Raw genomic sequence first — 12,275 nt, 5'->3', positions numbered from 1 at the left:
TGAACTTACACTTGTGAGCAGACATAGTGGAAGGTGAGGAAACCATTGCGGAAGAATCCCCCATGCTTACCAGCGTCTCCGATGGCGCGCTCCTCCCTTGTGGGGGCCCTCTCTGAGGGCACTCCCACCTTAGGTGATTTTTCACACCTCAGGTCACACCTCCCGACAAACGGACGGAGGGACCAATCGACACTTTCGGAAGGTATCAGCTCGGGTAATCACCCCTCCCTGGGCCTGGCCGTTACCAGGGGGTACGTACGTGTCCTACCTGTCTACCCGGGGCGGGGAATTACGCGTTACCCCGTCACTGGCTACGCACAAAAATGCATGGGTCGGCCTTCAGACACGCACAGGGAGGAAGAAAGAGAAAGGGAAAGGAAAGAAGACAGGTCTCAAACGCCGCAGCGGAGAAAAGGGTAAAGAAAAGAGGTAAGGAAAAGAGAAGGACAAAGGAAGGATGAAGACATACAAGCAAGGAAGGCGAAGAATGCGGTACATTTACGAGCGTCCGTCTCCGGATGTAGGCACAAACCATACTCCCAGAGGGGGAGAAAGGGAAGGAAAGAGCCAGAGGTGAGGGGGGGGGCGAAGATGGGGGATGGGGAAGGATGCGGAAAGGGAAGGTATGCAGCCCGGAAAGGAAGGAAGGCCACATTAGCTCAGGGTCCCGTGCTCGCTACACACGTACCCACAAAAGAGTTGTGGACCCCCTGGGGGGATTTTAGTAACTTTTGTACAACAGACCCCCCCCCCCCCCCCCTCGCAAGGAAAGGCTAGTTGCTAATGGTGGCAGCATATTTATTCAATTATATCTGGTGTGGTTATTATGGATTCAAAATGTGAAATAATCTGGATGAAGTTAAACATCAAGGGTAGGTCAAAACATGGTAACTGCATGCTTTTATACACAACTTGTGGAGCTGTATGATAAAGCACTTCAGGGAGAACGTGCAGAATATCATGAGTAACTTCCCCTATTACACTATTTGCTAGCTATAGAAGGGCAGAGTCTCAGAATTACTTCAAGCAGACAATTAGAGAATACAAAACACATTCATGAGTGCAACACCTTAAACTTTCAAGTAGCAAACACACCCAAACTTTCTGAATCACATAGGTCTAATGTAGTGGAGGACCTAAGTGATCATATGACAGATAGCATCAGTAGTGCCAAGGACAAATATGTGGAGCAGAAATGGATAAAATTCAAAAGCTCTGTTAAATATTCCTTGGACCATTACCTTCCGAGAAAGTTTTGAGTGACGGGATAGGCTCACCATGGTTTAACAGGCACATTATAAATTTGCAAAAGCAAAGAGAGTCGTAGCATAGTTCACGTTTGCAAGAAGTGTTCAACAAATTTCAAAATAAAATTTTGCAACCAATTCCAACTAAAAATCTTAAGAAGTTTTCGTCTTACATTAATTCAATAAGCAGATTGAAAACATCTATTCAAGCACTCAGTAAACATATTGAGTACTGAAACTGGAAATGACAGAGAGATGGGCAAAATACTTAATTCAGTATTTTGAAGCTGTTTCACTGGAAAAGATCACAACAAAGTTCCTCCTTTCAATCATTTTACAAGTGTCAAAAAGCGTTGTATTGAGATAAGTGGACATGGCATAGAAAACAGACCAACAACTGTTCAGTAACAGAAAGGCATCTGGACAGATGAGATACTTGCGAGATTCTGCAGAGATTATATGAAACTCTTGCCCTCTTTCTGATAGTAGTTTATCATAGACTGCTGATGGCGTGAGGGGTATCTAATGACTGGAAGAAAGGCGAGCCATTCTCTTTTTCAAGAACAGTCACAGGACAGATGTACATTATTACAGGCCTGAGTGAATGACACCATCAGTTGTAGAATTGTGTAGTGAGTTTTATGCTCACGTGTTATGACTTTTTGGAGTATGAAAACTTCCTATATAAAAAACAATGTGGACTCTGTAAAAGAGGTCTTGCAAAGCACAGATCATTCTGTCCATACATGAGGTCCAGAGAGCCATAAACAACAGCTCCCAGCTTGATATCACGTTCCTTAACATCAGGAAGGCATTTGATTTAGCTCTGTACTGTTGTTTAGTGAACAAAATACAAGCTTACCAAGTATCAGAGCAGATTTCTGATTGGATCCAGGACTTCCTTGCAGGCTGAACTCAACATGTCTCTCTCAATTAAACAAAAATCTACAAAAATAAAGGTAACTTCAACATCACCCAAAGAAGCTTAAGATAGGACCATTACTGTTTACAATATAAAGTAATGATCTAGTGGATAACATCAAAAGCTCCATGAGGTTGGTCGCAGATGACAGAGTTGTCTATAATAAATTAGGAAACCCAAAAGACTGCAGATGATCAATGATTGGTTCAGGGATTGGTAGTTACCCCGAATGTAAATAAATGTAACATGCTGCACATAAAATAGGCAAAGAAACACACTACTGCTGATAACACTAGTAGTGATGCCTACGAGTAACCATCTGGATCAAGCTTAATGTAGAATGAAGACGTGGACTGGATTGGATTGGATTGGATTAGAGGGAGAGAGGGAGGGAGGGGGAGGGAGGGACAGAGGGAGTGAGGGAGGGGGAGGGAGGGAGGGACAGAGGGAGGAAGGGAGGGAGAGATCTGACAAACAGGGATGTGTTTCATCATGGAGTTGTTTAGTCAGCAACAGAGTATTACAGAGATGCTCAATAAACTCCACTGACAGATGCTATGCATCAGAGACAGGTTTATAATTGAAATTCTGAGAAAGTTCCAGGAAAAGTTGGAGAACATATTACTTTCTCCAACATAGTTCTCCCAAAATGCCCACAATGAGAAAAATCAGTAAAATTAGTCCTCATACGGAGGTTTACTGACAATCATTCTTCCCAAGTGCCATTTGTCTATGGCACAATTTAGGGGAAAAATATAATGGTATCAGGTGTACTCATTACCACATGATAAGATGGCCTTAGGAGTATATATGTAGAGGTATTTCACTGTTAAAAAGTTGCTTTCATTATCTTATTTCCACAGACTGGGGGAAAGGACTGAGATGCAGAGAAACCACCAAATTTCTGTCATAGATTTCTGAGAGAACCCTCCTCCAAAATCTCAGGAGGAGGTTGTCCACTTAAAAATGGCCAGGACATAGTTATTAGGGAGACTTTACTCAATTCAATGTCCCTTACCCTGCCCTGACATTATTTTATCAGACTTTTTTTCCTCTCTGACTTGTGTTGGTAGATTTTATTATTAGTTCTCAAGTGTTGAAAAGCACAAATTTTATTTTGACAGAATCTAATGATTTCTCATAGCCTATAAATCCAGTACAAGGTGATAACTGATATTTGTTGTTTCTTTCTGCAGTTCCACAGAGACCTGTACATGTTCCATACTGTTAAACCCACTTCTGAAGCCACCTTTTTTTCCCGTGGTTAAAGTCATCAGTTTCTCTAGATTATCAGAAAGGATTTTTGCAAACATTTTGTATGCCACTGACAGAAAACTAATTGGACTGCAGTTCCTTACATCTTCCCTGCTCCCTTTCTTGTGGATTACAATAATTACAGTGCTGTTCCAGATATTTGGCATTGCCCTGTAACACAACATTTTGTGAACAACTACAAGTTTTGCTTTCACTGCCTTTCTCACTGTTTTTCTCATTTCTACACTTTTCCTATCATTCCATGTATCAAACTGCTTTCTTTACTACTTCTGGTAGTAATTCTGGAAAGCATTCATTCTCCCAACCTACTATCTGAGTATTTATTTCCTTCGATGCACTGACTAACATGATATGATGTATGCCCAGCATAAGTGCCCATTTCAGTTTCTTCATACTTCAACTGTTCTCAACTGTTCTTCGCACAGTGCTTTCCAACATCTTCTCATAAATATTTCTGAACAGTTTTTTGATTATTTAGTCCAGTTACTTCTCTCTGCTCTCTGTTATCATTTACTTTTCTTTCTTTTCTCCTCTTCATCAATTGTCTTGTGTCCTCAAAACTTTTGTTTAGCTTTTTCCGGTATAAAATTTGTAAATTATCATTTCTCATATTTAAACACACAGTGTTTTCATTCCAAAGCTTTAAAACTGTTTACATGTTAACTGGTATTCTTCCTGCTTTATACCTAAATCTTTTGAATCAATATAACTGGATTTGTCCTTAAGAGTTTAGTTCTTTCTAAAATAGTGTCCAGTTTTATTTTGCTTCTGACTAGCCAGTCATCACTAGATATCCTTAAATGGTTTAAGATTGAGGAATCTTGCACAGTTTTCTGTTGTCTGACAGCACATATTCAACCTCACTTTTTATTATCTTTGATCCTTTCCATGTTCATTTTCTGCCTGTTTCTCCCCCGTTCCCCTCCTTTAGGATGCACATTCAGTTTGTTCTAGCAATTTTCACAAACGTGCCTACACTATTATTTCTCATATTAAATCCAAACTTCACAACAGAAGAGCCCTGTTTCAATTTTTTTCCCCAATTCTGCATTAAAGTTTCTATTTCTGCGCTATGGAATCCGTCAGACAGCCACCCGTCTACTTCTGTTAGCCAAACTTAAATCAGCTTGGGTCACTGTCACATAGGGCTATAATGTTGAATGGTTAAGATGTATGTGATGGGACATTGTGGTACACACAGTTTCATTCATCTACTGCAACTTGTTTGGCTTGAGAGGCCCTACCAGTGACAATGTTGCTTCTGATGTAAGTGAACATGCAAACCTCCTCACCCATGTGGTCACTGCTATGATACGATGGTGTCCCCTGGAGGGACTATTTTCCATAGATCACACAACAGAAAATCCAGGATGGAATGTAAAAACATTATGAAAAGGAAAGTTGCTACTCACCATAGAGCAGAGATGCTGAGTCACAGATAGGTGCAACAAAAGACTGTCAAAAATAAAGCTTTCGGGCATTAAGGCCTTAGTCAACAATAGATGACACACACACACACACACACACACACACACACACACACACACAAATGCAACTCACACATATGACTGCAGTCTCAGGCAACTGAAACCACATTGTGAGCACAGCACCAGTGGCCTGCATTTATTGTGAATCTCTCAAACAGCACAAAGTCCCAAGTGACTGGAAAAAAGCACAGGTGACTCCAGCATACAAGAAGACTAAAAGAATAGACCCATAAAATTACAGACCAATATCCCCAATCTCAGTTTGCTGCAGAATCCTTGAACATATTCTCAGTTCATGTACAATGAACTTTCTTGAGACTGAGAAGCTTATGTCCATGAATCAGCATGGTTTTAGAAAGCATTGCTTGCGTGAAACTCAGCTTGCCCTTTTCTCATGTGATGTACTGTGAACAATGGATGAAGGGCAACCGGCAGAGACCATATTTCTAGATTTTCCAAAAGCATGTGACATGGTGCCCCAATGCAGGCTGTTACGGATCACATCTCAGTGGTGCCAGTTGGGTCTATCAGTAGAAGGGGTTTCACTAGGCATGGCCTGCACCTCAATAGGTATGGGAAAGGGAAGCTGGCTAAGCTTATAGGTGACAGTGTCAGTGTAGTGGGTGGTGGTGGTAGTGGTATCACTCATGGAAAAATTCCTATAGTAGTTGGTGTTAGAGCTGTACCTTTTTTAGACTGAAGTCAGCTGATAGGTATACCTGCTTAAAGGAAGTGCCTCTAACTAAGGGCTCACCTCCAGAGGATGTAATGTTTCCAAGTAGAGAAGGAATTAGCATATTTCATCAAAATATAAGAGGTATTAGAGATAAAGTTAGTGAACTGCTAATAGATGCTAACTCTGAAATTATTGGTATATCTGAGCACCACTTAAATAATTTGATAATTCAGAGGCTTCCTTTACCAGGCTACAGATTAGCTGGCTGTTTCTCAAGGAATTCCTTGCGGGGTGGGGGAGTGGCTCTGTACATAAAAAACAGTATTTCATTTGAGACCACAGACGTATCACGACACTGCACTGAACAGATATTTGAAAGTTGTGCAGCATTAGTTGAATTTAGTGAAACTAAACTTCTAATTGCTGTTGTTTATAGGTCCCCTAACTCCGAATTCAGAGCATTTTTGCTTAAACTAGAGAGGGTTCTTGATTCACTTTGTAGGAAGTACCAGAAAGTAGTTCTATGTGGTGACTTCAATATTAATTTTGTACATGATTGTGCAAGAAAAAGGATGTTGGTAGATCTCCTAAATTCATATGATCTGATGCAAACTGTATTTTTTCCAACTAGGGTGCAGGGGAACAGTAGCACAGTCATAGACAATATTTTTATTCATTCTTCATTACTAGATGGGCATTCTGTTAGTAAAAGGGTGAATGGCCTTTCAGACCATGATGCACAAATTTTAACACTAAAAGGTTTTTGTACTCTAACCAATGTCGTACTTAATTACAAACTATGTAGGAAAGTTAATCCAACAGCAATAGAGAGTTTTTCATAACTTGTCAAGGAACAAGAGTAGCAAGATGTTTATAGTGCTGATAATATAGATGATAAATACAATGCTTTCCATAACACATTTCTCATGCTCTTTGAGAGTTGCTTTCCATTAGAACATTCTAAACGGGGTACTAGCAGTAATGGACAGCCCGGTTGGCTGACTAGTGGGATAAGGATATCATGTAGAACAAAGTGGGAATTATATCAAAATGTTAGAAGTAGTCACAATCAAGCTACAGTAGCCCATTACAAACAGTATTGTAAGGTGCTTAAAAATGTTATTACCAAGGCAAAAAGTATGTGGTATGCAAATAGAATAGCTAAATCACAGGATAAAATTAAAGCCATATGGTCAGTTGTGAAGGAAGTGTCTGGTCAGCAGCACAAGGTTGACGATATAAAGTCAGTTTGCAGTAATAATATTTCTGTTACTGATAAATCAGATATATGTACAGTATTTAACAACCATTTTCTGAGCATTGCTGGTGAATTAAATAAAAATTTAGTATCTACAGGAAATCATATAAATTTCTTAGCAAATGCCTTTCCGAGATTGACGTCTGAAATACTCCTCTGTGATACAGACAAGAGGGAGATTGAGACAATAATCAAATCACTGAAGACTAAGGACTCTCATGGTTATGATGGAGTGTCTAGCAGAATATTAAAGTACTGTGCTGCACATGTTAGCCCTGTATTTAGCCATATTTGTAATTTTTCCTTTAGGAATGGTCAGTTTCCTGAGAGATTAAAGTACTCAGTAGTAAAGCCGCTTTATAAAAAGGGAGAAAGGGATAATGTAGATAATTTTAGACCTATTTCTATGCCATCACTGTTTGCAAAAGTTATCGAAAAGGCTGTGTATGTAAGGTTAATTGATCATTTTATATCACACGATTTGCTATCAAATGTACAGTTCGGCTTTAGAAGTCGTTTGACAACTGAAAAACGCTTGGCGTATTTTTTGATTTAACAAAGGCATTTGACTGTGTTGATCACACAATATTGCTCCAGAAGTTGGACCATTACGGAATAAGGGGAATAGCTCACAATTGGTTCACCTCTTACTTTAGCAACAGGCAGCAAAAGGTCATTATTCACAATGTTTATAACGGCTGTGATGTGGGATCTGAGTGGGGTACTGTCAAGTGGGGGGTGCCCCAGGGATCAGTGTTGGGGCCGCTCCTGTTCCTTATTTATATAAATGATATGCCCTCTAGTATTATAGGTAACTCTAAAATATTTCTGTTTGCTGATGACACTAGCTTGATAGTAAAGGATGTTGTGTGCAACATTGACTCGGTTTCAAGTAGAGCAGTACATGACCTCAGTTCATGGCTTGTAGGAAATAAACTAACGTTAAATCACAGTAAGACTCAGTTTTTACAGTTCCTAACACACAATTCAACAAAACCTGACACTTTAATCTCACAGAACGGGCATATGATTAGTGAAACTGAACAGTTCAAATTCCTAGTGTTCAGATAGATAGTAAGCTGTCGTGGAAAGCCCACGTTCAGGATCTTGTTCAAAGACTTAATACTGCCATTTTCACTATTCGAACGGTATCGAAAGTGAGTGATATTTCGGCACGTAAATTAGTCTACTTTGCATATTTTCATTCACTTATGTCGTATGGTATTATGTTTTGGGGTAACTCTTCCCATTCTAGAAGGATATTTTTGGCTCAGAAACGGGCGGTTAGGGCAATAAATGGTGTGAGTTCACGAACCTCTTGTCGACCTCTTTTCACGACTCTGGGTATTTTGTCATTGGCCTCTCAATATGTATATTCCTTATTGTCGTTACCAATATTGTTACCAATATTAGTTTATTTCCAAGAATAAGCAGCTTTCACTCGGTTAATACTCGGCAGAAATCAAACCTCCACTTGGATCGGACTTCCTTAACTCTTGTGCAAAAAGGTGTGCAGTATACTGCTGCATCCATTTTCAATAAGCTGCCACTTGAATTCAAAAATCGTAGCAGTAATCCACGCGCTTTCAGATTGAAACTGAAGAGTTTCCTCATGGGTCACTCCTCCTATTCTGTCGACGAGTTCCTTGAAAAATTAAGATGATTCTCATTGTATTGCTGATAGCGTTTACCTAAACTTATGGACTGATTTTCTTTCAGGTTCATGAACATTTGTTTTTATCTGTTATTACTTTTTATGTTGTAAGGTTATGTACTGACACGTTCTATGACCTTGGAGATTTGCTCCTCAATTTGGTCCTACGGAACTTGACATTTAAATAAATAAAACAAAGGTACGAGCATATGGAATAAGTTCACAGATATGCAAGTGGCTTGAAGACTTCTTAAGTAATGAATCCCAGTATACTGTCCTCAACAGCAAGTGTTCATCAGAGACAATGATATGGCCAGGAGTGCACCAGGGAAGTGTGATAGGACCGTTGTTGTTCTCTATACACACAAATGATTTGGTGTACATAAGTGTCGAAAAATATAAGTTAATGCGGATGAGTAGGAAGAACTAACCTGTAATGTTTGGATACAGTATTATTAGTGTCCTGTTTGACACAGTCAAGTTGTTTAAATATCTGGGCATAATGCTGCAAAGCAATATGAAATGGAATGGGCATGTGAGAACTGTGGTAGGGAATGTGATTGGTCGACTTCAGTTCATTGAGACAATTTTAGTAAAAGTGGTTCATCTGTAAAGGAGGCTGCATACAGGATGCTGGTGTGACCTATTCTTGAGTACTGCTTGAGTGTTTGGGATCCCTACCAGTTCATATTGATGAAAGACATCGAAGCATTACCAGCCGGGCTGCTAGGTTTGTTACCAATGGGTTTGAACACCATGTAAATATTATGGGGATGCTTCAGAAACTCAAATGGGAATCCCTGGAGGGAAGGCAACATTCTTTTCAAGAAACACCCCTGAGAAAATTTAGATATCTGGAATTTGAAGCTGACCACAAAACGATTCTACTTCCGCCAACATACATTGCACGTATGGACCACGAAGACAATATATAAGAAATTAGGGCTCATACGGAGACCTATAGACAGTCACTTTTCTCTCACTCTATCTGTGAGTGGTACAAAAAAGGAAATGACTAACAGTGGCAGAGGGTACCCTCTGCCACGCACTGTACAGTGGCTTGTGGAGTACCTATGTAGCTGTAGATGTAAGTGTAGAAAATCATTTGTGTCCTAGCATAAGCAAAACTGATGTTAATGTTATATTTCAGATCTCTGATTAGTTCAAACTTCAGTTGCATTTTATATCATAATTGTAATATGCACTATTGTAACTAGTACAATGTATTCGCACTGTGAGTTTGTCTACCCATGGCCTGAAGGCATCTCTCCTCCAGAGACTATTTACACAGGCACTGCATGTTATGGACATTATACTATACACAAACAATCTGTTGATACACCATCTGCTACAGGCACCACCAGAGAGCACAAACCATGCTTCCAAGCAGTGTGCACTTCTGTGCTGCTATTAATGAAAGAAGTACCATCCACATGTTACATTGTCAAGAATGAACTTCCCCCTGCTGGATACTTAAGGCAAGGCACAGCATCCAACAGCAGCATTCAACTGCCTACTCAGTTCTGGGCCAGGAGCTAGCTACACTCTCGTAGTTCATCAGTCGGTAGTTACTACGACCAGATTGGACATTCAGCTCTAAAATGCACTTCAAGGGACTCCACACAGTGCGGCCCTGATGGACACTGCATCTACAGTCACTCGGGATGAACCTTCCCTCAGAGTTGGCATCACGCCAATGAACTTGTTTCTGTCATTCTCAATTGATCAAGAATGATCTTTCAGTTGTTATTACAAATTTACTTTATTGTGAACTTGTCCATGAACAAAGTGTTCTTGCATTTGGGAACCATTGTTAATACAGTGTGCAACCCCCAAATGGGATGTTACAGTAATGGCGAAGGATTCAATATTAATAAAAGGTATTCAAGAAAAGTTTATGTGAACATAGTTGGGTCTTTCATAATCCACCAAATCCAGCTTCAAAACTTATTTTGTGACTCACAGAAAATTTCAATGGCACTGTTAGTGCTTTTTGGAATGAACCATCATAAACCATTAGTTTAATACATTCACTCCTGCAAAATCCAACCAGTGTCAAATGCTTCATCTTTTATGATCTTCATACAAACTGTCAAAGCAAATTATATTTCCAAATACTTGCCAGCAAAATAAATTAATTGTAGCTTCACAGTAAAAAACAAAAGCCATGAGTACAAAAAAAAAAAAGACCACAGCCAATTTTTACTTCTTACACTCAATGCATCACTGCCTGAATTTGGAACTGAGATAACAAAAATCTATAGAAGTGCTAATTACTCTCAATACAGTTTCCTACAAAGACAGATTTGACTACCAAGATACTGGCCTTATCCAAGATGATACAGTCTTCAGTGTCTAGGTGAACAGTCACATATTGTATTATTAAATGATAAGTGCTCTGGTGATCTAAAAGAATACATAATTTAAATGAGTTCTTTGGAAGTAAAAAAAAGTATATGTGGAAAATAAGTTAAATTTTTGTTTAGAGTGCAGTTTACAATGTTAGAATATTATAATTACAAGTACTTTTCTAGATCATTTCTTGTGACTGAATTTGATACTCTATTATTTTATAATGCTATTTCATGCAGTCAAATCATGACCTCTGTGACCCCCATTAGTCAATGTTATTGAGATTAACAGAATTAAGAATGACGCTGAATAATACACAACTATCACTATACCTTTCAGGTTCATATTCTGGATTTTCTTTGAGTATATTTATGGCTGTTGGCGAAAAATCACAGGCGTATACAAACAAATCTGGATTTTTAGTATACTGAAGAATTGGAAAAATAGTGTTTCCAACACCGCATCCTATTTCAAGTATTCTGAATGGTTTGTTATTTATTGTTCTCTTTTCTTCTGCACGGTTTATAGTTCCTAAACCTTCAGAATTAAGATTGCAAGTTGTTTTGCATGATTCTGCATTTTCCAACTTTGTAGTGTCACTGCAGGAACCTGCACCATCATGCTCATGTTTCACAGCAACACCTTTAGTAGAATTTACACTAAGAGGCACATTTTGGTCCACTTCTGATTCAGGAGCAAGCTCAGGAAATTCTGTGAACAGCCAGTGCCTGTCCTTGAAGAAACTGAAACAATAAATGTAATATAACAGTGTCCAAACAAGTCAGAGAGATTATACAAAGTATAAGTATTATATTCATCAGCATACCGATTTTGATGAATTTCATAAAATGCATCCCAAAACTGACTCGCATTGTTTTCAAATTTTTCTTTCTCAGTTTCATCCAAAACTGTTGACGAATTTTCAAGCACCTTATTTCTAGCCATTTCCTCCTGTGTGGCATCCCATTCTACATTATCCCTGCAACAAAACATCAAAAAGATTACACATTAATTGATACACAGAAACAAACAGAAGATTCACTGACTCATATCAGTAGCTGTCGGAACGATTTATGCAGCTCTGTGGACAAAGACTTTTTCTTTTTCATGGAGGATTTACATATTCCTATGGTTACCCAAGGTCATAAATGAAAAACAATGGGGTTCAATTCTGATTGGCTGCCAGTATGGAACACACCAGTACTGAGCACCTCACTGTGTACCTTGTGTTGGATTTTGTAAAGGTTTATATACGTTTAAGAACTATCCAAATTAATGGTTTGATAGAGCACTGGGTAAGTGTTAGACTGCATTAATCAGCATTTGAAAACACTTCTGCTGCTGCCTGTCGGGTACTTTCTTTCCATGGGCAAATTTATAAATTTATATGTTTTACAAATTGAA

The 12,275-nt window shown here is 39.0% G+C and overlaps 1 protein-coding gene across 2 annotated transcripts in view; it reads right to left on the bottom strand.

Annotated features, from left to right (window-relative positions):
• The window catches only part of LOC126252997 (tRNA N(3)-methylcytidine methyltransferase METTL2), a 63,911-nt gene that overhangs the window by 33,040 nt on the left and 18,596 nt on the right, over nucleotides 1–12,275 (bottom strand). For both annotated transcript variants that reach the window (XM_049954030.1, XM_049954029.1), the window contains exons 2-3: nucleotides 11,698–11,850; nucleotides 11,204–11,614 (exon numbers count right to left, since the gene is read on the bottom strand). In XM_049954030.1, coding sequence (XP_049809987.1) covers nucleotides 11,204–11,614; nucleotides 11,698–11,850 — 564 coding nt within the window. The remainder of the gene's footprint in view (nucleotides 1–11,203; nucleotides 11,615–11,697; nucleotides 11,851–12,275) is intronic.

This window comes from Schistocerca nitens, chromosome 4, assembly GCF_023898315.1.
Source record: "Schistocerca nitens isolate TAMUIC-IGC-003100 chromosome 4, iqSchNite1.1, whole genome shotgun sequence".
Taxonomy (NCBI): domain Eukaryota; kingdom Metazoa; phylum Arthropoda; class Insecta; order Orthoptera; family Acrididae; genus Schistocerca; species Schistocerca nitens.
The sequence above is the reverse complement of the archived record's forward strand: the minus strand, read 5'-3'. Positions and strand labels throughout refer to the sequence as shown.